At 39.6% G+C, this 23,148-nt stretch overlaps 1 protein-coding gene across 4 annotated transcripts; it reads right to left on the reverse strand.

Moving 5' to 3' along the window:
* Nucleotides 1-57: 57 nt before the first annotated feature.
* Nucleotides 58-17,684, reverse strand: hivep2b (HIVEP zinc finger 2b). 4 transcript variants are annotated; one of them, XM_084097134.1, is made up of 9 exons: nt 17,553-17,677; nt 11,112-11,198; nt 9,416-9,507; nt 5,033-9,261; nt 4,770-4,912; nt 4,493-4,668; nt 4,320-4,415; nt 3,336-4,039; nt 58-2,616 (listed from the first exon to the last, which is right to left on the reverse strand). In XM_084097134.1, exons 4-9 carry the CDS (start codon nt 8,981-8,983, stop codon nt 2,182-2,184), a joined length of 5,505 nt encoding a protein of 1,834 aa, XP_083953260.1. In that variant the 5' UTR covers nt 8,984-9,261; nt 9,416-9,507; nt 11,112-11,198; nt 17,553-17,677; the 3' UTR covers nt 58-2,181. The 4 variants fall into 4 exon arrangements, with proteins under 4 accessions (XP_083953260.1, XP_083953261.1, XP_083953262.1 ...); XM_084097135.1 differs by lacking the exon at nt 17,553-17,677 and adding an exon at nt 11,311-11,332; XM_084097136.1 differs by lacking the exon at nt 11,112-11,198 and having other exon boundaries at nt 17,553-17,684.
* Nucleotides 17,685-23,148: the final 5,464 nt, after the last annotated feature.

A 23,148-nucleotide genomic window follows, 5' to 3' on the forward strand; every position in this document is an offset into this window, starting at 1 on the left:
GTAAAGAAGCAAAAACTTATTCTGAAACTTAAATTAAAGATGAAATTTCATTTCCTTAATCATCTGATTTGTTTATTATAATTAATACGAATATTGCATTTTGAGGTAAGAACATTGTCAACAATTTTTTATGATAGAACTTTAATATTTGTTTTTTTTTTCTTCTTTTTTTTCTCTAAAGGACATCTTGTAATCAGAGTAAAACAAAAACAAACATTTAAATAAGAAGAAATCAGCTGCCTTTATGGGCAAAACAAAAGAAACATTCATAAACTTCTATAAACGAAGACCATGTACCAGTCCAAAGATAAATAACAGTTGTAACTTCTAAAATGCCATAAACTGAAACTAGATACCTCAAAATCTTTAATATGTAATACTGTAAACATGACATGAAAGTTCCTTCAGTATAAACTCAGTTTAAATTTACCATCTCAGCATTTTTAAATACTCAGACTATTAATATAAATACCATAAACTGACTGCTACTTCATATGATATCAATATGTTTAATATGAGATAGCACTTATACCTTCTTTAAAGACATTTAAAATGACTTAGGTTAAAAATTCATACATTCAAACAGTCAGACAAGTTCACCAGACAAACCCATTCATCTGATGACAAGAAAAACCTGAAAAAAGCAACTATCCCTTCAAATATACCATTTCATTTTTGTTTACTTCTACACAAGACACTCTTCAAAAGTAATTACAGTACATGATAGCGATTATGTGTGTGTGTTTGTGTTTGTAAATATGTACGTGTGTGTATAAACATGTAAATATGTATGCATGTACTGTATGTGCACATATAATTGACTTAACAGTGACTGGAATGTTGTGTCAAGATTAATTCAATGAAAAAAAAAAAAAATCATCTAAAATGATTTAAAAGAGCTCCAATATTGATGACACGGCATTCAGTCTATCAGCTACCTAGAAAGTGCTTCAAATAGTCATCTTAATGCACAATACTTACCACTTTTTATATAATAATATGCAGATCTATATTAAAAATGCCTTGTAATGACATTTCTTTGCTTAAGTGCAGAAAAATCTAAAGTTTAAAGGAAACGAGGTATGATACATTTAGAAAAATACTATACGGTGGAGAAGGTTTAAACAAAAGGGCTTTTTAAAGAATTTATCATCAACACTTTTAGGTTCATAATCTTGAACGCTCATAATGCAGTTAAGTTATAAAGGTGCCAGCAAAAATATACAACAGCATACAAGGCAATGTCATAGCACAGCTTAATGCAATATGCAAACTTTAACATACTGTACGTAATACTGTAAGTGCAATCTCAAAAAGCAACCACGATATCTCATTTTAGTTAACCTTTATGACCACCACTATTGTTAAGTGCATAAATAGGGTACATCGAATGACTTTCTCTCTTTGAGGGATATCCAAACATCTTCTTAAAAGGCACAAGCATAAGTCAATGGAGACGATGTCAGTTAGAATTGCGATCAGTGCTTTGTATTATACTTGGGACTTGATGCACTTCCTGTAGGAATTGTTTAAATTGTCCTGTTAGATGCAGATCTGCAATTTAAATAGTTTTCAGGAAATACTGATCTAATATTTCTTTTTGCACGTATTGTTGTAAATTCAAAGCTACACATTTATAGTTAAAATTGGTATGGCAGGTATAGAGAATATGGCATGTGCATTGAAATGAATGAAAATGCGAGATGTTGTGCATATTATTTGATTCTGCCCACGTTACCAAAACTCCAAATAATCTTGGTCAGACTCCAAGGCCAAAAACACACTCTACACACAAGTTACACAAAATGATTTGTGTGCATTTTTACCCTCTGAAATGTGTCAGACTGCAATGTATAATGCTGCATGGTGGCGCTATGAGTCATTGAGTCATTCAGGTCAACTATTGAGAATTCAGCTGAGCAAGTTAGTTAAAGTTTGTTAAACTTGGCTTGTTTACAGCAGCTACCTGAATAATAACACATCCAGTTTAATGGCACAGACACTTAAAGGTAACTCTATCGCCCTTAGAGTACAGAAGAACCGCCAGTGCAACACAAGAACGCACATAAGGTATGTTCAACACAACCATTCACTATGTTTGAATACTTGCATAAAGTATGTTTCTGGTCTGAGCTTGGATTTAGTTTTACTTTTGAATGCGATTATACAATGCTTACAAAGTCAGCTTTTAGGTGGTTTATCAACGGCATCTTCAGATGTGATTCTGAGGGATGCAATAGCTTTTGCACAGATGTAGACGCTCTCCTCCTTTTTATCATCTTTGCTATGAAGGCCAGTGGAAGAGGTTGCTATTTCTCCACTGTAGGCCACTCCAGGATCTAGGACAGGGGCTGAGGTCCGGCCAGAACTAGCCGTTTCTAATATTTTCCCCTGTGGAATTGATGGGAGCGTATTTCTCTCCCCAGCAGCACCAGATATTGAAGTGGAGGGCATTCTTATCCCCCCAATAGGGATCATCGGAACAGGTGTTGGCACCTGTCCTTGAGAGTGCAAAGGCAAATGGCTGAAGATGTCTGGCAGCAGGGTTGTGGACAGATCCCTACTGCTGCATAGGCCAACAGGAACATACAGATTCTGAGGAGTATCCCCTTGATCCTGAAAAAGAAGAGAGGATAATGTTGTTCATGGTGCTGACCAGTTCATTCAGGTCTGTAAGCTATTTTCAGAAAATGAAATACAGGCATCAGACTTGGTGTAGTTTTGGTATGAACATTTGTTTTAAAGTATTTCATACTGTTATGTCATTTAGTTGCACTGCACCTGGCCTTATAGCAATATTTCAACCAAAAATTCTGCCATTATTTTGAAGGATCTTCATGCATCTTTCAATCTACACAAAGACAGCTCAAGCTGTCAAAAAGGACCAAAAAAGGCTATTTGTTTCCCACATATGTTTCAGAGAAAAACTGCATAAGAGTTATGAACGACATGAGGGTCAGTAAACAATGACTGAATTAAAATGTTTTGGGTGAACTGTGGCTTTAAGGCTGAAAACTGTAGAAATGCTACATTACAAAAACAGTTAAGAGGTGTACTCAATGGTTTTTAGACCTCACTAATATTTCTGATACAAATAAAAATGATTAGTTAACAGTTATACAAATTATAAGGTTTTGTATAAAATGTGTATAAAATTATACTCCAAAATGTATAAAAAGGCAATCTTTCCATCAGTAGAGCATGGCATTAGCAATGCCAAGATCATGGATTCAATTCCCAGAGAAAGCAAGAACTGTTAAAAATGTGTACCTTAAATGCAATACAAGTCACTTTGGATAAAAGTGTCTGCCAAATGCGTAAATGTAAAAGCATACCATTCCCACGTCTGAGTGCATTCCGATGATTGGTCTAAGGGGAGGAGCTTGAAATCTCACACTCCTTCCCGGATCCATGAGAGTCCTATGCTGATAAGATCCTCTCCGTGGAGATACGGCCCTGAGCACCCCTTTATGTCGACCCAGCGGAGACTGTGCTCGCTGCCCCGATGGGTCCGAACCTGTAAGTCTTACAGGTGACAGCTGCCGGATGGGGGAAAAGTCCCCTCTGATGCTCAGATCTCTCCTTGGAGAAATGGCCCTTAAAGGAGACGAATCACGGCATGACAACAGGTGACGTTGTGGCGAGAGATCTCCTCTTGGGGATATGTACCTCTGGCGAGGTGAATCCCAACAAGGCGACAGCAGCTGAGGTGGGCAAGACTCAAAGGAGCTGCTTGACTGCTCAAAGGTCAGATCATCTTCAATACTCTGAGAGGAAACTTCAAGCTGTTCCTTCAGTAGATTGCGGCTTGGGTCAAAATGTTTAGGGACACAACCAGACAGACATGGCTTGTTGACTGCATAGGACTGAGGACTTGTGCTTCTGGACAGCGTTTTTGGTGTAGAATCACCATCACATTCATCATCTTCATCATCGTCTGGTTCATCGTCATCAACACCATCAGAGTCTTCCACATCTGAGAACTGATGTTTAATGGCTGTTTCCAATGGCATTATGCCAGAGGACTTCTGGGTGTCATCTACACAAGCAGCAAGAGCAAAAAATGAAGATTAGCAATTTTTTCATAATTAGTATCATGTACTAAAGTTAGGCTGTAAGCTATCCTTTAAATATGCATGAAAAAGTAGTTTTCTACAGTAAAGCTATAGTATTGTCAATGAGAATCACCTACTTATAAAAAAAAAAAAAATGTCTACGGAAATGTTCCACAATTACAGTGATGCTAACACCTGCAGCTAAACTAAAAGCTTTGCTATTAGTGATACTACTGCCCAGCATTACTGAAGTAAAGTTCCTACCAGCATCCTCTGTATTGTCCATGGCTGTGGGTGAAACCCCTAGTTCAAGGCATTTTTTCATGTGAGCTTTTGACTTCATATGCTTGGTGAGATTCCCTGAAAAAAAGACAGGGGTTATTTTTCCATCCCAAACTTTTGCAGTCATCCTTGAATAAGAACATGGTAAAACCAACCTTTAGTTTTAAAAGCAAAGTTGCAGCACTTGCACATATAGGGTCTCACATCCGTGTGCGTTCGAATGTGTTTTTTGAGCATGCTTGGCTTCTTACAACGAATGCCACACTCTTCACATATATACTTTCCCCGACCACGACCCCTCACATACACATATTCCTCATTGGACTTGTACCTGATAAAAAGTGAAAAAAGAAAATAAAGAGAGCACTTTTATCAGGGGGCATTTTTACAGTCACGCATCAACATTAGCATTATCAAAGTACATATCCATACCCTCCTTCAAATATCTTCACACGGACTGGTTCTATTTGCCGTATGGTAGATGCAACATCCTCTCGTAAAGATTTGCACCTCTGGCTTATGTCTCTTATCCTCACGTCCTGTTTTGTATCTTCCTCTCTGTAGTCCGGAGTTACCTGCAATACCACAGAAGGCTCTTTGGAACAGATGGCTAAACAAATATCGGATCATCGTAAAGGTAAATATAGCATAGTAGCAAGTGGCAAATCAGCAAAAACCAACAACGGACAACATACTTGTTCTTGCTTCGGTCTCCAAGGGGTGGAGGTCACAAGTACTCCAGGCTGATGCATGGTAGCGATTGAATAAATAGTATTCTGCCTCCCCTGTTTGGATCGGAGAAGAGCAAGAACCATCCCAGTGCTAAGGTCGGGTGGGTTAGGGTTATGGCATCTCACAAACCACGAGGCATACTCAGAGAAATGTGCAACTGTTTGGGTGCTATTTGGCTTAGTGGAGTTGAGATAGCACCAGCTCACACAAGTAGTAGTGTGAAGACCTGGAAACTTGGAGAAAAGTAAAGCACCAGTGATTGCAGAGGGCATTGCACCTATTCCAGAATGATAACTAGCCATCGTGTGTTCAGGTGTTGGTTTACGCTCCATCATAGCAGTGTCTTGAGGAATTATGGCAGAAGACTGTAACTTTGGATTGCTGTAAAAGTCTTGGCTGGCCTCATCCATGTCTACTACCTCAGTGGGCTCACACAATTCTGGGGTGCTTCCTGATTTGAAACCTTTCTTGGGACTTTCTTTTTCACCTTCAAGATTTCCTAACTCGACAGCACTAAGCTCTTCAACAATCTGGCCATAAATGTTCTCATCTTTGACTCGTTTTTGCTGTTTCGCTTCAATAAAGAGTTCAATGCTACTTGCAGGTGAGAGCATGCGTTTGTTTGCTCCACCACTGGGGGCCTCTGTAGTAGAGATGGTTTTGGAGGTTAATGATAGAGGTATGCCTGTATTAAGCTTTGCTGGTGATGCCTGTGAGCTTTGCAGTAGTCGCCTTGGGTGCTCTGCCACTGGAGATAGATCACAACCTAAGATATTTTGTGGCAGGTCAATGGCAAGATTTTGACAGGAGGAAGTTTTGTGTTCTATGCACGATATAGGATTGTTTGTTTGAGAATCCAGAATTTGAGATATGCTAGTGTACGTTATGTTTCCGTAAGATGGTACTTGCATCTGAATTCTGACAGGAACTAACAAGCTGGATGTGCTTTGACTTGCTAATGCTTGGTGAGCGTGTGAAAGCACTGCTATCGTTGACAAAACATTGCCTAAACTCTGAGAACAATCTTCCTGGGGTTTTCTTAAGTTGATATAAGATTCAGATGCATTGGATTCTTCAGGTTCTTTCTTAATTAGAAGCATTATGCTATCCATGTCTTGAACATTGCAAACATTTGGTTTAACATATTGAGATGAAGCTTGCACTGAGCTATATTGTTTGTGTTGTGGAAATGGACTACCGGAAATCATAGAGTACTTCATTTTCTCAATGGATTCCTCAGGTATAAATGGTTTGCATGGTGAGGTTGTTCTCTTGCTCATTTCATCTGAGACTGTACCACCTTGCATCTCGGGTTCACCACTTAATGATGCCTGCCTAACCAAGAAGGCCCTTCTACGCTCTTTAACCTCCTCCTGCCTAGATGTAGATGAAGGAGAAAGACTGCCATAATCAAAAGACTTGCTTCGAAATTCTGGAACCTCTGAGGGTAATTTATAGGGTGCCTGCTCTGAAGCAGAACGTCTCATCTCTCTGTGATGACTTTGTGAACTACCTGGCACAGATAAGAATTCCAAAGGCTTATTAAACTCATCTGGGTTGGCCTGGCACACAATGTTAAGGGTCTCCTCTCTGTCAAGGGACTGGGAAAAACTTGAGCTGTGAGATAAATTGCTATCTTGACTCGGGCTTCTGGAGAGACTTGTGCAAGCAGATTCAAAACTAGATTCTCCAGAAGAACATTCCAACTCTGCTAATCTCAAGCGTTTCTTTTTGGGTGGTAGTTTTTCCATTGGAAACTGTGACAGGGTTTCACTCCTCTGTGGCCACTGGAACTCTTCAGTGTGTTTTTCCTTCTGCTTGACCCCTACATCCTGAACTTTTTCTGGTCTGTCAGGCTCCACAGTTACTCTAATCTCTGGAACTTGGATACTGGGCTGAGATGGTGGCTGTTTAGGCATGTGGAGTTTCTGGTGTAGAAAACCGCTGCTTCCCCATTGCCAGTCTACTCCTTCTGTTCTGTGACCCTCCATGCTATGCTCCTTTTCCATGAATTTGTAAGTGCCAATTTTGTCTAAGGGATGTGATCTAGCGTCACTTGACTTTTCTGACGAGTTTAGTTTGTTTAATGAATTTGTGTGCTGAATGACAGATATAACATTACTGCCAGCCCTTCTCTCAGTGTCAGAAAAGGCAGTGTCTAAAGTAGTTTGCTTTGTTTCAAGTTCCTCTGAGTGTCCAGAAGGCTTGACTTGGATATGAAAGTCTTCTTCCTCCATGACATTTTTGTCTTTTCTTCGTTTCCTTGTAGAATTTTCAGATAAATAACTTGAAGATATGGAACACAGATCAGCTTCTTGACAGTTTTCTGTACCCATTTTGGAATCATCTATGCTGTGAATTTTCAAGTCTGATTTTAGGCTACAAGCCAGATGAGCATAGCAGTCTGATTCTGCATGTCCTTCGTTAGCAGAGTGCTCAAACGCAGCTTGCCGCATTAGTCTTCTCATACCCATTGCACCCCTGTAGGTGACATCAGCACCTGTCAATCTTTCATCAAATGAATTACTGCTTCTTAGCCCTTCTGGTGCATTTAGATTCGAATTAGATGATGTTGGAAGAGAATTACTGCGCAAGAATACACTACTCTCTGATGCCGTTTCCAGAAAGTCAGAGCTAGGGTTTTGACATTCTTGGTAATCTTCCTCTTGGAAGGACTCTGAATCAATTTTTATTGATCGAACTAGGTCTTTTTTGCCTCTGTGAATGGAGGAGTCTGTGTCACCAGGGATCATGCCTTTGTTCAATGTTATCATGAAGCTAGATGTGGCTTCATTTACGTCTGTCATGCAAGTTTGTACAGTGATTGATTGCTTTGGCCTGGTCGTTGGTCTATAACATTTCCCAAACATAATTTCTTGATAAGATTTGGCATTCGCGCTCGACTGGTTGAACTGTTGCTCTGCACTCTCAGAACGTGAGAAGTATCCTGAATCAGTGCTGCCTTTACTGTATGAACTGGGCAGGGAAAGAGACTGATCAGAGTCTTGACTTTTCTTCTCCGAAAGCCGAAGTGCCAGTCTTTGCTTGATGGAGGAGAATTCAATCATTTGGTCCACCTGAGCAATAGCCGCAGGTGCCGACATTTCCCGGAACTGCCATAAAGATACTTTTCCTGATGACCCTGTTTCCTTTTTGACTGAAGACTGAGCAGAGCACATGGTTTCCCGTTTTGCCTGTTTCCCTCCTTTTTCTTGCACAAAACCCTCTGTGTCTTTGATATGGCTTGTTGTATCCAAGGACAAGTCCTCCACAACTTCTTCATCGGTGTCACTGCTCTGTTCAGCATCAAAACGCATCTCGCCCTCTGCCACAGTCAACTCCTCATCCATATGCTTGCTGTCTTGTTCTGAAAATGAAACCAATCCTGCTTTCACTGCATGGGTGTGAGATTTTCTGTGTTTGTAGAGGTTGCTCTTAGTTTTAAATGAGAAACCGCAAGGAATGCACGGATACGGTCGTTCGCCAGTATGAGAACGGATGTGCTTCTTTAGTACGCTGGGTTTGGCACATGCTCTCCCACAATACTGGCATACATACTTCCCAGTCTTAACAGACTTCTGCTCCTTTTTGTGAAGGCCCTCTGACAGCAGCTCATATTCCGACTGAAGATATCGTTTGTTTGGGAGAGGAACGTTCTTCCTCCTGAGCTGGATGTGACACTGTTCTCTAGATTTTGAGGTAAGAATATTTCCTGAAGCAATGACCTGTGACTCCATACCAGGAGATGGATTTACAGCTGGGGTCTGGGGTTGCTCCACAAGTCTTATTTTGTCCTCTGAGCCAGAGGATTGGCCTCTTTGGGTCATCTCGGATGGCAAGTGTTTTTCTTCATCTTTGAAACTGATAATCTGTTTGGAACGTTCCGCTTCACCTGAGGTTTTAGTAGCCTCCATTATAAGGATTTGCTAACTACAGTTGCTACATTGCCCTTGGTTTTGTGACAACGAACATCTTCTTGCTTCGATTAAAGTTTCTCACTTAACTTGGAAGTTTAATCCTTCAGTCCTTTAAACAGCTCCCTATGATTGTACAGCAGTCAGTCCACCAGCATCATTTTCAAAAATGATGAAATAATCCTTTCCATATGTTCAAGAGCATAGTTCAGTCAAGCTGTTTAAAAATGGTCTCCATCTCTACATACATTTAGGCCTGGGCACCACATCCAAATTGTCTGCAAACAGTAAAACACATGTTATCAGCAAACAAATTAAAAACATTTCAATTACTGTATAGTGAAGTATAACTTGAGTAGTATAATGAAATGTTACTTATTCATGAAACAAGTACAAAAGCCATCTTCAAGCCAAAATGGCCCATAAACTCACCATGCCCTGAGTAGAGTGTTTCTGAAGGCAGTGTGCCAGCACCATCTCTGTGTCTTTCTGGGGTTTGTGATTGATGCGAAGGTCGTCTCAAACTGTAAGGTCAGGAATTCCTCCATTAGAGAATTGACCAAAAGTACAAGTACAACAAGTACACGGCTGTGCAAGGATAATAAGGACGTATAATCTCTATTTGGAATGTTGTTGTTGCTATTCAAAGAAATCTAAAAAGAAATCTGGCTAATCCTGAAATATGAATGAATAACAATAACTCAATTATATACATTACCGTTAAAAAGTTTGGGGTCAGTAAATGTTTTTGAAAGAAATGAATACTTTTATTCAGCAAAAATGCATTAGATTGACCCTTCACAGTAAAGACATTTACAGTAAAGACATTTACAAAAGCTTTTGAAAGGATGTATCCAAATGCTCAAGATTCAGGGGAACAAATGTAAAAGATCTACCAGTGAAAAACCCCTATTGATGCACTATTCTGAATATTAGGAAGAATGTGTCTACATCAATATACAGTGTATGGTGGTTACGGGTTTAATGACTGTGTACCTCATTAACCAAACAAATATACATGTCAAGTACCCTGTAGAATGTCAAGAGAGTCTAAAGACTAGTGAATGTATCTACATCTATTTTGCAAAGCAAGACAAATGTCTGACCAAATTCCATTATATTCAAGTTAAAATTTTACTGCTCAAATAAGTCAACAGGTAGTGCCACAATATGAACAGGATATAAAACAATAATATTGCATCTTATACCACCTCTGCTCACACAATTTGATAAGACGTGCAAATATAATTACCATCTGCATACATCAGAGTGTGTATAATGAGGTTACATAAGGTTATCTGGTTCAAACCTCTTAATTAGGACATTCAAACTCTAAAGCCATTAGAGAAGAAATATCAAGCTCTGCCAGGCTATAAAACCTAAAACTGAACTTTGACATGGTCCACAATGAAGTCAAATGTTTCCCACGGGTCGAGTTAGTATCTAAACAGCCTGTCTGTCTGATGATAGCGAGCAGAGAAGAGAGTGGATGTAGGAATGACAAAACACAGCGATCAGATGTGCTTTTTTCAAGGTCAATCTCAATCCTGCATTGTCCTCAACACAATGAAGGAGGAATATGGTGGATAAACCTGTCAGAGGCTAAATGCACCTTTAAAAACTGGGCTGACAAGTGTCAATGGTGCCACAGAATTCAGTACTAAGACTTGGGGCAATGATCGCATTAAATCTGTCAAAGTAACACAATGTGAATTTATCCTTTAAGTAAAAACATCGAAACTCGTCTGTAATAGTGACCATAATACTAGAAGTATCTAAGTTTGACCTTCGATCATCCTTTAGATGATCACACATGCATCTGCATTAATTCATCCACACTACAACAACAACAACCACAGGAACATATCAAAGCCAGAGGCGGGAAAATATAACCAGACTCCAGAGAATGCCATTACGTCATATCAGCCCCCCCATGGCATCACTACCCAGCGGAATGCCTGGCATCTCATGAAATACAGCTGTGTTGCATCTTAAAACTATAACAGGCACATAGAAGAGCTTATCGTACTTCAAAAAAGCAGAGCAGTCAAGGACCGACTTTGACGAGTCACCTGCTTTTGAGTCCCAGTAAGACATATAACACACTGATTGCCATCAACCTACAAACCTGGAGTCCAAATTCAGCCTTGTCCAATGTCTCCAGTCAAATGCAGATGTTCTCATAATTCCTGCCTCCCGTATTGCTGTACATCACCTTCAAAAAAAGATAAATGTGCCAGGAATAAGTCTCAACAGTCATCCATGTCTTGCTCAATAAGAGTACATTAGAAGACCTACAGATGTAAGCGAGTCACCACAGAAAATACCTCACTGAGACGCGTATCCAGGAACAAAAATAGAAAAGGGACCCTGTGAAGGGTTATGCAACGGCCCACATTCGAGCCACTTTTGCATCAGCGCAAAGAAGTGAATGGCCATGCTGCTGTCTTACTGCTTGTGAAAAGGGACTGAAAGCAGAAAGGTTTTGAATAAAACAAAATCTAAATTGCACTGAAATAAAAGATTCAAGCTGTGTATAGAATTACATACTCTTACTATTTCTGTAATATACAGTAACTATGGCAGAGATTCTAAGAGTAGTATGATAGTACGCTATTCCGAACACATAACTGGAACTGAAAGTCCTGATAGTTGCAAAGCCAGCTATCATTAGCCATGTAGCTCATGAGTGTGATAAATGATCAGCAGCACCGTCTTAAAGTCAAAACGTCAAAACTTTTAATATAGATGCTCCTGGTTTTGTTTTACCTTATTTATTGATGCACATTATTTCAAAACCACATTTGCATTCATAATGTTTCATCAAAATGGAATAGTGCAACAGTGTCCATCCACTTTTTCAAGTGCCTTGGTTCCGGAAGTATTTTTCCATTCATTTCAAGTATTATTAAAAGAATTAAAAACTGAAAACTTAAAAACGTTTGATTTAAACAATGTATTTTAGGTTTATTATGTAACACACACACACACACACACACATAAATATTTAAGTAATTTCAGAGCGCTGGAGATTGACATTCACAGTGCTTCATGGGAGTGGGCGGTTCTTCTGATGTTTTGTTTGTTTTGATTCTCTGATTGGCTTCAAAGATTTATTTGCAGAAACATTGGTAATGTTGTTTTTCATCAGGAATTAAACTATTATAATAATTTTTACGATTATTATAAGAAAGAGCTGAAATAATGTGGGCTGATTGCTTCAACAAAAGCATATACCATAAACCTCTTAGCTCACGGTAGCTCTGTCTTTAAATGTATAATTGTATATAATAATTATTGTATATAATATTATTAAATATTATTTAAATGTATATCATAATATGTTCCCTAGTGAAAAAAAAAAAAACCTATATCAAAATGTATTTAAAATGCATTTATTTCATACTAAGTACAAAAATCGATTAACATATTTACTGATTTATAACTGCTTGAGACTTAATGATATAAATATTATAAAACTTTATTTGGAGTACATCTTTATTGCACAGTGCACATTTATTAATATTAAGCCTAAAATGTGTTTTAATATCACTATTAGTAAGGATAGTATGATCTCTGTATAATATCACTCTTTAAATGCAAGATATTTAAAGTGCTCCTAAAGTATACTTGCAATAGTTCCATTTTACCACAATCAAATATACTATTATCTTTAGTTGGACTTCAGCACTATTTCTGGAAAACTAAAGTGAATTTTAGTTGTACAAAATTAGTTGACCCAATTTAGCAGATTTTAAGTATACTAATTTAGTATACCAAAAGTACAATTGCAGGATATTTATATTACATAAATATGTAAATGTATTTGTAGCATAGCATAAAATAAATGTATTTCAAATACATTTTAGTATTTATTTTTCACTAGGGTTATCATTAAAAATCAATACCACTATGGAGAAAATGAATGGGACTTTTACTTTCGGAACCCAACTGTTACACTCCAAATCGCTCCAGCTCTGAACATTCCTTTTATGCTGACATCATGAATTCCTGTCAGTCACCATGACATCATGAATTTCCTTTCAACCACCTAACTTTCTCAACACCGCTTTTTATCCAAAATCAAGTCGTGGAAGCAAATGTGGATAGTTTTTATATGACATTTTAATACAATTTTAAGTAAACAAGTAACTGAAAGTAAGCCCTTGTTCAGGGTAGTAAATCCTCACTACCTCTCAATTGGCGTTTAACCTTGACCTTTCAACACAATACAATTTACACAGCTAAAAATACTTGACCTGCCGTGACCATCATCTTAAGTTACAGCGGGGGAAGACAACTGCACTGCATTAGAGCGGAGGGGGTCAGGATAACATGATACACTACAGATACCGTCAGTGAGTTGTAGTCTCAGTCTATTAAGTAACGTTGTAGCCTGCCAGTATTACAAAAGCAAGCATCACTATTACTATTGCTTATACTCAGAGCAAGTGATTTGATCAAACCCTTACTATTGCATTTTGGCAGGTAACTAATTTTCACTCATGCGTTCTCCGGAAAATTTAGCTTAAAATTGAGCTTAAAAAAATAACAAGTAGCCTATATCTTCCTGTGTGGTGAGGGAAATAAACTTGTTTTCCCTTTAAATTAATTTGTTCACGATTTTTCTGACCCCACTGGCAGATTTTTTCTTGTTTTAAACTTAAACTCACTTCATTTTGATGTTTTTTCAGAAAATGAAACTTAATATCGTATGTTATTTTGCTTCTTAAGAATCTTGATATAAGAATGTTTAGATATTTGTACTGGAAAACAAGATAAAATACTTGAAAATCAGAAAATCAGATATTGCAGTGTATAATTGTCATTTGTGAACAAACAACAACAACAACAACAACAACAACAACAACAAAAAACAGGGCAAACAAATCTCATAGACTTGCATTGAAGAAGGGAACCGAGCTAAAGTACCAGATTTAGGCAAGCAAGCAACCACCCACAATATACCCTACATGCTAAAAACTCACACAGAGCACTTTATAAACAGCATAACACTCAAGCAATAGTGCAACAAGTTTTGAATGGGCAACTAACACTCTATTCTTAAATAATGCTTTTTTGCTGAGTCAGGAAAGCTGTGTTTACGTCCAGTTTATGTGAAGCATTAATAGTACAGAAGCAGTCCTGAACAACAGTTTATTTATTTTCACAGTATGCAGTAATTCATCATTGTGACACGACCAGCCATTGGAGGAGGAACGTTTGCACACTATCAAATCACATGCAAATGTGCAGATTTCCGCTGGTCAGCAGACTCGTGTGGAAAAGCCGAGCAGGAGGACCCTCTGGGACAGACCATCATATTTATAGAGAGACGAGAGACTTGACCTTCAATGCTTGTGGAGGATCAGCCATTTCAGGGCAGTTCCACATATACTTAATGCAGAATATAGAAAGCTGCAGTGCCTTCTCTCTCTCTCTCTCTCTCTCTCTCTCTCTCTTTATCTATCTATCTATCTATCTATCTATCTATATCTATATCTATATCTATCTATATATATATATATATATATATATATATATATATATATATATGTATATATATATTCCTGTGATGCAAAGTTCAATTTTCAGCATCATTACTCCAGTCTTCAGTGTTGAATATATTGTCACAATAAAAGTCACTTTTGATCAATGTAATGCAACCTTGCTGAATGAAAGTATTTATTTTGTTAAAGAAAAATCTTACTGACCTCAAACTTTTGAACAGTAGCGTACATATACAAACACATATAAATAACATATAACAAGCTTTACAATGCGTTCTCCCAGAAACATACATGTACAGTACATTTATTAAAATGTCTTACTCTGCATGCCATGTTTACATATTTAAAGATCTAATATTTTAATATGAATCGTTAACTGATTAATCATCATTTTCATCAAGTGTGTGCACAAAGGTTTGATGGTTGCACTAAAAGTGTGCCATATGCAAATGGCCTTGATCTGGAAATTATACTGTAAATGTCACTCACCACGCATGTGTTGTGCAGAAATGAGGAATGTTCCCATGGCAACAAAAACGGCTATTTCTGCTGCACTTCACGTTCTTTGTCTCACATAAGTGGATATTCAATAGGCTAACAGGCATCCTCAAGTAACCCTCGTGCACCTGTGACATCACATGCTCACTAAACCCCCTCACAGCACACAGGACAGATGAGAATCTGTAGAATCCATACATAGTTCACCTGGTAACCTAAAATGGTTGATATAAAGCACTTTTTTTGAATGGTTTTAATCCAGTAACAGTACACTGCGGTAGGCTACTCTAGAAATAGATATTTAAAGGAAATGTTTAGCCAAAAATGAAAATTGTATCCTTATTTATTTATTTCCATTTTGTTCCAAACCTGTACTGTTATATTTTCTATGGAACACAAAAAGTTATATTCACACAGTTCTTTTTCATAGAAACAAAGCTCCAAAACGGGGGAAACGCCTTTAAAGCAGTCCACATCTGAAGCCATAATAGCTGGCAACAATAAAAACATTAGTAAACATTAGTTAACTTAAAGGGTTAGTTCACCCAAAAATGAAAATTCTGTCATTAATTACTCACCCTAAGACTTTCATTCATCTTTGAAACACAAATGAAGATCTTTTCAGTGAAATCTGAGAGCTTTCTGTTCCTCCGTTGACAGTCTACGCAACTACCACTTTCAAGCCCCAGAAAGGTAGTAAAGACATTCAAGTAATCCATGTGACTCCCTTGGTTTAACCTCAGTTTTATGAAGTGACACCAATGCTTTGTTTACACCCAAAAAAACCCAATAATTTACCAATTTACAAACTATTAATCTCCAACGCCTTCAGGAGAGCACCACAACCCATGCATGTTGAGTTGAACCGAGAGCAGGGGTTGTTGTGTGAACACACGTTGGCAGTAGCGTGCACAGACCTCTGCTGGGGCAGGGGCGAAATTGCGTTCCGCGGGGCACCGCAATACATGCAAAAAGGGCACTTTCGCTTTCACTATTAAAGGGGCAGTGGCTCAAGACCCCCACCCCTGCCTTTAATGCATTAACTAAAATTAGCATTTCTGTCACGTTTCAGTCCAATGATGATGAAGAAGATAAACACTTCTTGTTTTTATTGAAATAAAGTCAGCTCAGGTAATCCACAGGTGCGAGACAGAAAAAATAAACTGCATTAGACTAATAGATACTTCAAGCATTCATGTATTCCTCTTCTTAGCTTAATTGTTTACTTGTATTAAGGGATCAATTTAACAATCACCAGAAGAATTAATGTCATTAAAGTAATCTATGAAAGGTTGCCAAATTGTTCTTTCTTTTTCAAGGAGAATCTGGTTTCTCATAGCTCAAAAGGCTTCATTACATCCCTCATTTGATGTAGGCCTACATGTGTAGGGGCAGCTTTCTGTTTCCAGTTTAATCAAATTAATCTTCACGCTAGTAGACTGCAAAATCCATTTTCTGTTCTGGTCTGGTATTCTGTCACGTTTCAGTCCAATGATGACGAAGAAGATTTAAATAGAAGTGTTTTTATTTAAACAAAGTCAGCTTAGATAATCCACAGATGTGAGACAGCTTGCAAGCACAAACACATGAACAATACATGACAATAAATGTGAACTAAAGAGGAACTTAAATACACAGAGAAAATGAACTGAATACAGACAGGTGTGCTCGTTAAATTAAAGTCCACGAAAACTGATTAGTGGCGGGAAACTACAACAAAGGAAACAGGTAACTGAAGAGAAACAAACATGAAAATGAAACTAAAGCTAAACTGAACGTAATGTTGACAATTTCATTTGTAACAATATTTATTCATCTTTATTAGCATAAAAGGAGGAGCGACGACAGTGAAGGACGAAAGAGGACCAGGCCTGGATTTTACGTTGTGTTTATGTGTGTGCGGCAGTCGTCCATGAGGGGCTGCCGCTTTACTTTCGTTTTGTGTTTATTTATTTATTGAATAAAGTGTTTGTTTGTTTTAGAGGTATGGAGAAAATGTCAGGATTTTCATTTTTGGGTGATCTATTTCTGTAATGCCACAACTGTATGTCTTCAGTCCTCACAGTGCATCTTCCCAGTATTTCTCAGACTAGAGAAGGTCACAAGCTTTAGATTTTGAAATAAATGCCTTGGGTTTCTCAGTGTTATTCTGAGAACAGTGTTCTCTGATCACCATGGCAACACATGCTAAGTGCTATTTCACAGTGAATGAAGAGGCAATGAACAGGCTTCCATTGAAGTGTGCAGGACTAGAATCATATGACTCATGATCAAAACCATTATAACATGTCTAGATGAAATGAATGCATGTCCAAACATGCCCATACAAGCTCTGTTGACCAACACCACCTCGGGTGACCAAAACTATGCCAATATTTACTGTATTTAACAGTTGTTTTACACATTAATCACTCAAAGAATATTTATAAACACAACATCTCTCTTACTGGATCTCCAGAGCATCAACAGCAGCCAAAGTCCAATACGTCATGCATCCCAACCATGTGCCAGGATAAAAAGCCTTCACATTATCATGTTCAGATCGTATCTAACTCTCTCACCTGGCCAGATCTCCTCATTCAAACCCATTCAGCTCCCTCAGGTCAGGTTCCCATCCTCAGTGTATGACTGCCAAGAGTCCTATTTTACACTGACTTCTTTCTGTTAGGCACTGCTACAATCCTCTCTCACATGAGCAATTGGAAGTAAGTGGAAAATGATCATGTTTCTTGGCATTAACACGTGTCTGTTGATTGGCTGAGGGCTGATGTCCATCACCGTGACAACATGCTGCTGGCAATGGCAGCAGCCGGAGAGGAATATACACAGGGACAGAAATAGATTTCTGCTCACTCCGGAGCACCACGATCCCAGCACAGAGGAAGGGAGGGAATCTGAGACGGAAGATGAATGCAGACATAAGAAAGCAAGGACATTAGCTTAGAGTATCACACCTGCAGTGTGCCACTGCTCAATGCTTACTGTGTGTGCAGAGACCTGTTTTGGTGAACATTAGTGTGGATCACTTTGTACAATTTACTCCCGGTTTCTTAACTAGTCGCAGACTAAAATGCATGTTTGAGCTGAAAGCAACTTGCAGTGACATATCTTAAAATACATCAGTGCCATTGTTTTGTCTCAAGATGCATACCAGTAATGTTTTTTTTTCTTTTTTTCTAAAGCTAATTTATAAAAGCTTCTTAAATGCCCTAATTTAACTAAGGCTTAATCCTGACTTAATCTAAACTCTGTATGTGAAACCGGGCCTTAAAGGGATAGTTCACCCCAAAATTTAAATTTTGTCATAATTTACTCCCCCTCATGTTGTTCCAAACCTCTATGAGTTTCTTTCTTCTGCTGAACACAAAATAAGATATTATAAATAATGTTGGTAATCAAACAGTTTATGGAATCCAATGACTTCCATAGTATTTTTTTTCCTACTATGGAAATCAATGGCTACCGTCAACTCGCCCACGATCACACCATCACAAACTCGCCAGTCTGATCGATAACCAGAGGTTATGGCAGTTTAACAATGCCGCCCATGCTTGCTATTGTTAAAAAGTACCTATGTAGCCCCCTACAGTACAATATATAACAACTTAGTTAAAGCCCAAACAATAACCAGAAGTTATGGCTATACATTAAGATAATGCCGCTCCAACGCTTTCTATTACCTCAGTAACAGTAATAGTAACAGTGTGCTTGCCGATGAAAGTTTCTGTAAACAAAACAATTGTGTTTAAAAATATTCATTCATTTGCATTTCAATGATCATCTTGATTCAGGTCACAGACAGCAACAGTCATGGTTTAATGGACTAGGTCATAATTCAGTGCATTGTCTGTCATCCTGTGATTTGTAGAAGGTCAACTTGTCCAAACGGCTGAGACATTAAATCAGCAGCTTGTAGATCCAGAGCCACAGCTTCTGTGCATCTGAATATAACTGACATCAGCAAAACCTTATCATTTAGTAATCTGGCATATTTCTGAGTGAGGCAGGATATTTATGTAAAGCAACACTTGATTGAAAATGTTGCAGTTACATACCAGAACGAAGTTTGGTGGTTGGAGGGAACTAGTTGAAAAATGAGAGGGATTCGTCAGTCATTTCAGAGCAAAAAAAGATATTATCATAAACAAAAAAAATATATGTTTTTTTAAAGTAACTATTTTTGTCTTGTTTTTCAGTAAAATATCTAAACATTCTTAAATGAAGATGCATTTACTTGAGAAGCAAAATTATATCAAGTTATTTTGTGGAAAAACATAAGTGACTTTATGCTATAACAAATATATAACAAATATCCACCAGTAGGTAAGAAAAATTAAGTTGAAATAAGTTTTTTCTTACCCCAATGGCTGATATTTCTCTTGGTTTAAGTGTAAACTCACTTAATGTTGAGTTTTTATTTATAGACTTGATACTTTAATTTTGCTTTCTCAAGTATTCTTCAAGAATGTTTAGATATCTTTACTCTAAAACAAGGTAAAAACACTGGAAAAAAAATCATGTTATGGTGTTAAGTTATTTCATTCTGTTAAAAGATTATGAAAAGAAATGTAACCCCCCCCCCCCCCCCCCAAAAAAAAAACAAGAACATTCACATTTTAATTTTGTGTTGACTTGAATGTTTTCAGATGAATGTTTTAGAACGTTTTGTTTCAATTTTAGAACAGCTTACTTTTCAAATGGAATTGAATAATTAAAGAAATAATGAGGGTTAGTAACTAAAAACTATTTAGCTGAACTATTTATTTTAAAAAACAATGCATAATGCATCCCCTATACGTTTTGGTAACCATCCAGAATGAGTTTCCCCTAAGTCTAATAATGTCATTGCTTCTATGTCATATCACATGTAGTGCACAAATAGGAAGCAGGACGAAATCCCCTCGCAGACCCCCTCATTCTGTCGTACTACACGTAATGGAAGATTGGCTCTGGAACCCCAAAGGTCCTTCCTACTTTCCCTCCCAGCGGCAGACCAGACACCAGCACAAACACCATCCTGACACCTGCCAAAACAGACACAGTTGCATGTGGAAACCATGAGGAAATATGGAAAACAGACCAAAAAGGGAGTTTCACATACATGAGGAACATTCTGTTGCTAATTCTGAATTTCCCCCCTGCCGAGTGAGATGTTCATAAACAGTGCAGGACTATTCTTGGCACAACTGCCCTGAATAACTCCGATAGGGAGTTTCTGATATGGGAGCAGTGGCCACGTGTGTCTGAATGCAGCATGTGATGCTCTCCAATTCCAAAGACGGCCATAAGCAGAGCATTATGGGTAGCCACACACTCTAATACATGTCTCAAAATACAAAAGACAGAATGCATGTCCTTTACATTTTACACACATAACTTTTAAGATAAAAGTCACTTCACTAAGGGAGTTACAGAGTCAGTTCACCCACAAATGAAAATTCTCTGTCATCATTTACTCACCCTCATGTCGTTCCAAACCTGTAAGACTTTCGTTGATCTTCAGAACACAAATGAAGATCTTTTTGATGAAATCTGAGAGATTTCTGTCCCTCCATTGACAGCTACGCAACTACCACTTTGATGCTTCAAAAAGTTCATAAAGAGATTGTAAAACGTACTCGGTTACTAACGCAACCTCGGTTCTCTCTAGAGAGGGAACGAGTACTGCGTAATAGCTTACGCTAGGGGAAAAACTCTTTTCCACGAGATACTGAAGCCAAAAAATGATCCTTAATTTTATAATACTGTAAAACGCGTTGCGGCAGCAATCTCTCGTACTGCGTAATAGCTTACGCTAGGGGAACACAGTGTAAAACGCCGTGCGTGCTGAGATTCAGCAGTAAGGTCCCAAGGGCAGGTGCCCGGGGCTCATACAGTGCATAATCACATGGGACTCACTAGAATCCGGGAAGAGGGGCTAGAATAGCATCATTCCTGTAAAATGTAGTACTCTACTAAGAGTAATTATATCAAACGTTCCACACAGCCAGGGCGAAGTCGGCCTGGACTGATGAGTATTAGGGGACTTACACACTGCCCACAGAGTCATATAGTCAATCAGAGATCGATGCTCTAGCAGTTTCAGCATCCTGAGCCGATAGCATTGGGCAGAAAATACTGAGTTATTAAACCGCGAGCAGCCTAGCCTGCAGAGCGGGAACTTCTAGGTTGTAAAACCTAATAAATGTAGACGGGGAGGCCCAGCCTGCCGCCATACAGATATCTTGTAAGGCAATCCCACTAGACCAAGCCCACGACGAGGCCATGCCTCTCGTGGAGTGCGCTTTAACACCTAACGGGCACTGCAGGCCCTTAGATGTATAAGCCAGCGCTATTGCATCAACTATCCACCTTGACGTTTTGACGTGGCTAGTCCTTTAGAACGTCCGCTGAACAAAACAAAGAGCTGCTCCGTTTGCCTAAAAACGGATGAGCGAGACACGTAGGCTCTTAATGCTCTGACCGGGCAAAGGAAGCCCCTTCCTCCTCAGAAACCGGCAGGGCTGACAGGGAAATCACCTGTGCCCTAAACGGTGTGTTGAGGGATTTAGGAACATACCCGTGCCTTGGTTTGAGTATGACTCTTGAGTCATTAGGCCCAAATTCCATACACGTCGCGCTCACTGAGAGCGCTTGTAAGTCCCCCACGCGCTTCACTGAAGCGAGAGCCAGAAGAAACGCTGTCTTGACAGACAAGTGTTTTAAGTCTATTGACTGAATTGGCTCGAATGGGGCGCCTTTCATGGCTTCCAGAACCGTGGAAAGGTCCCACATGGGAACTGAGGGAGGTCTGGGAGGATTCATCCTCTTAGCTCCTCTAAGGAAGCGAATGATCAGATCGTTCCTACCCAATGACTGGCCAAGCGCTGGTTCAGCGAACGCTGCTATGGCCGCCACGTAAACTTTGAGCGTGGATGGGGCTCTGCCCTTATCCAGTAGCTCTTGTAGAAAAGAACGAACCTCCGACACACCGCAGTCTGAGGGTGATATGTCACGAGCTGTACACCAGCTAGAGAACACAGACCATTTCGAGGAATAGAGCCGCCTAGTAGACGGGCTCTAGCCTGTGTGATCGTGTTTAACACTCCCACTGGGAGGTTAACGGGTACCCGTTGATGGCCCACGCATGTAGGGACCAAAGCTCCTGGCGAGGATGCCAGATCGAGCCGTTGGCCTGCGAGAGGAGATCTCTCCTCACTGGTATCGGCCATGGGGTGGTACTCGTCAGCTGCATCAGAACTGGGAACCACGCTTGGTTCGTCCAGAACTGGGCCACGAGTAACACTGAGCATCTGGTTTCCCTGATCCGCTCTAATACCTGGGGCAGGAGCGTGAGAGGGGGAAACGCATAGAGCGGGCAGCGGGGCCAGACGTGGGCCAGCGCATCCCTGCTCTTGGAGAAAAACTCCGGACAGTAAGCGTTTTCTTGAGACGCAAACAGGTCTATCTTCGCTCTGCCGAATGTTTTCCACAGCAGTTGGACTGTCTCTGGATGTAAAGACCATTCTCCTGCTGGAACATTGTTCCTGGACAGTCTGTCTGGTCCCACATTCAAGTGACCTGGCACGTGCGCTGCTCTCAGCGAGCGCAGATTGTGCTGAGCCCAGATCAGGAGGCGTTCCGTTAGCCTGAAAAGGGCTTTGGATCTGATACCCCCTTGGTGATTTATATAAGCCACCACCGACATGTTGTCCGAACGGACCAAGACGTGGTGCCCGTTTATCTGGGGACAAAAACGCCTCAGCGCGTTGTCGACTGCCATCATTTCCAGGCAATTTATGTGTAGAAGCTTTTCCCGTTCTGACCACTGGCCGAAGAACGGTCTGCCCTCGAGCAGCGCTCCCCATCCCGAGGTTGAGGCGTCTGTAGACACCACCTTCACACTCGAGGAAGTCCCCAGGCTTACACCTGACCGGTACCAATCGGTCGCTGACCAAGGTTTCAGAGCTGAGATGCATTTCTGATCGACCTTGAGGCGCAAGAGACCGGAGGTCCACGCTCGGCGCGGCACGCACGCTTTTAGCCAGTACTGCAGTGGGCGCATGCGAAGCAGACCTAACTGAAGTACTGAAGAAGCTGAAGCCATGAGACCCAGCATCTTCTGAAACTTTTTGAGCGGCACCAGAGCGCCGTGGCGAAAAGTTTTCATCATGCGCT

This window comes from Abramis brama (genome assembly GCF_963993115.1).
Source record: "Abramis brama genome assembly, chromosome: 21".
Lineage (NCBI taxonomy): Eukaryota > Metazoa > Chordata > Actinopteri > Cypriniformes > Leuciscidae > Abramis > Abramis brama.

What these genes read in the sequence shown, in the direction of transcription:
- hivep2b (XM_084097136.1), bottom strand. Translation starts at nt 8,983, where the DNA reads ATGGAGGCTACTAAAACCTCAGGTGAAGCGGAACGTTCCAAACAGATT. An exon ending in CTTTGCTTTTAAAACTAAAG is followed by an intron (nt 4,416 to 4,492) that starts GTTGGTTTTACC and finishes TCTTTTTTTCAG; the next exon opens with GGAATCTCACCAAGCATATG. An exon ending in TGCACTCAGACGTGGGAATG is followed by an intron (nt 2,617 to 3,335) that starts GTATGCTTTTAC and finishes CTTCTTTTTCAG; the next exon opens with GATCAAGGGGATACTCCTCA.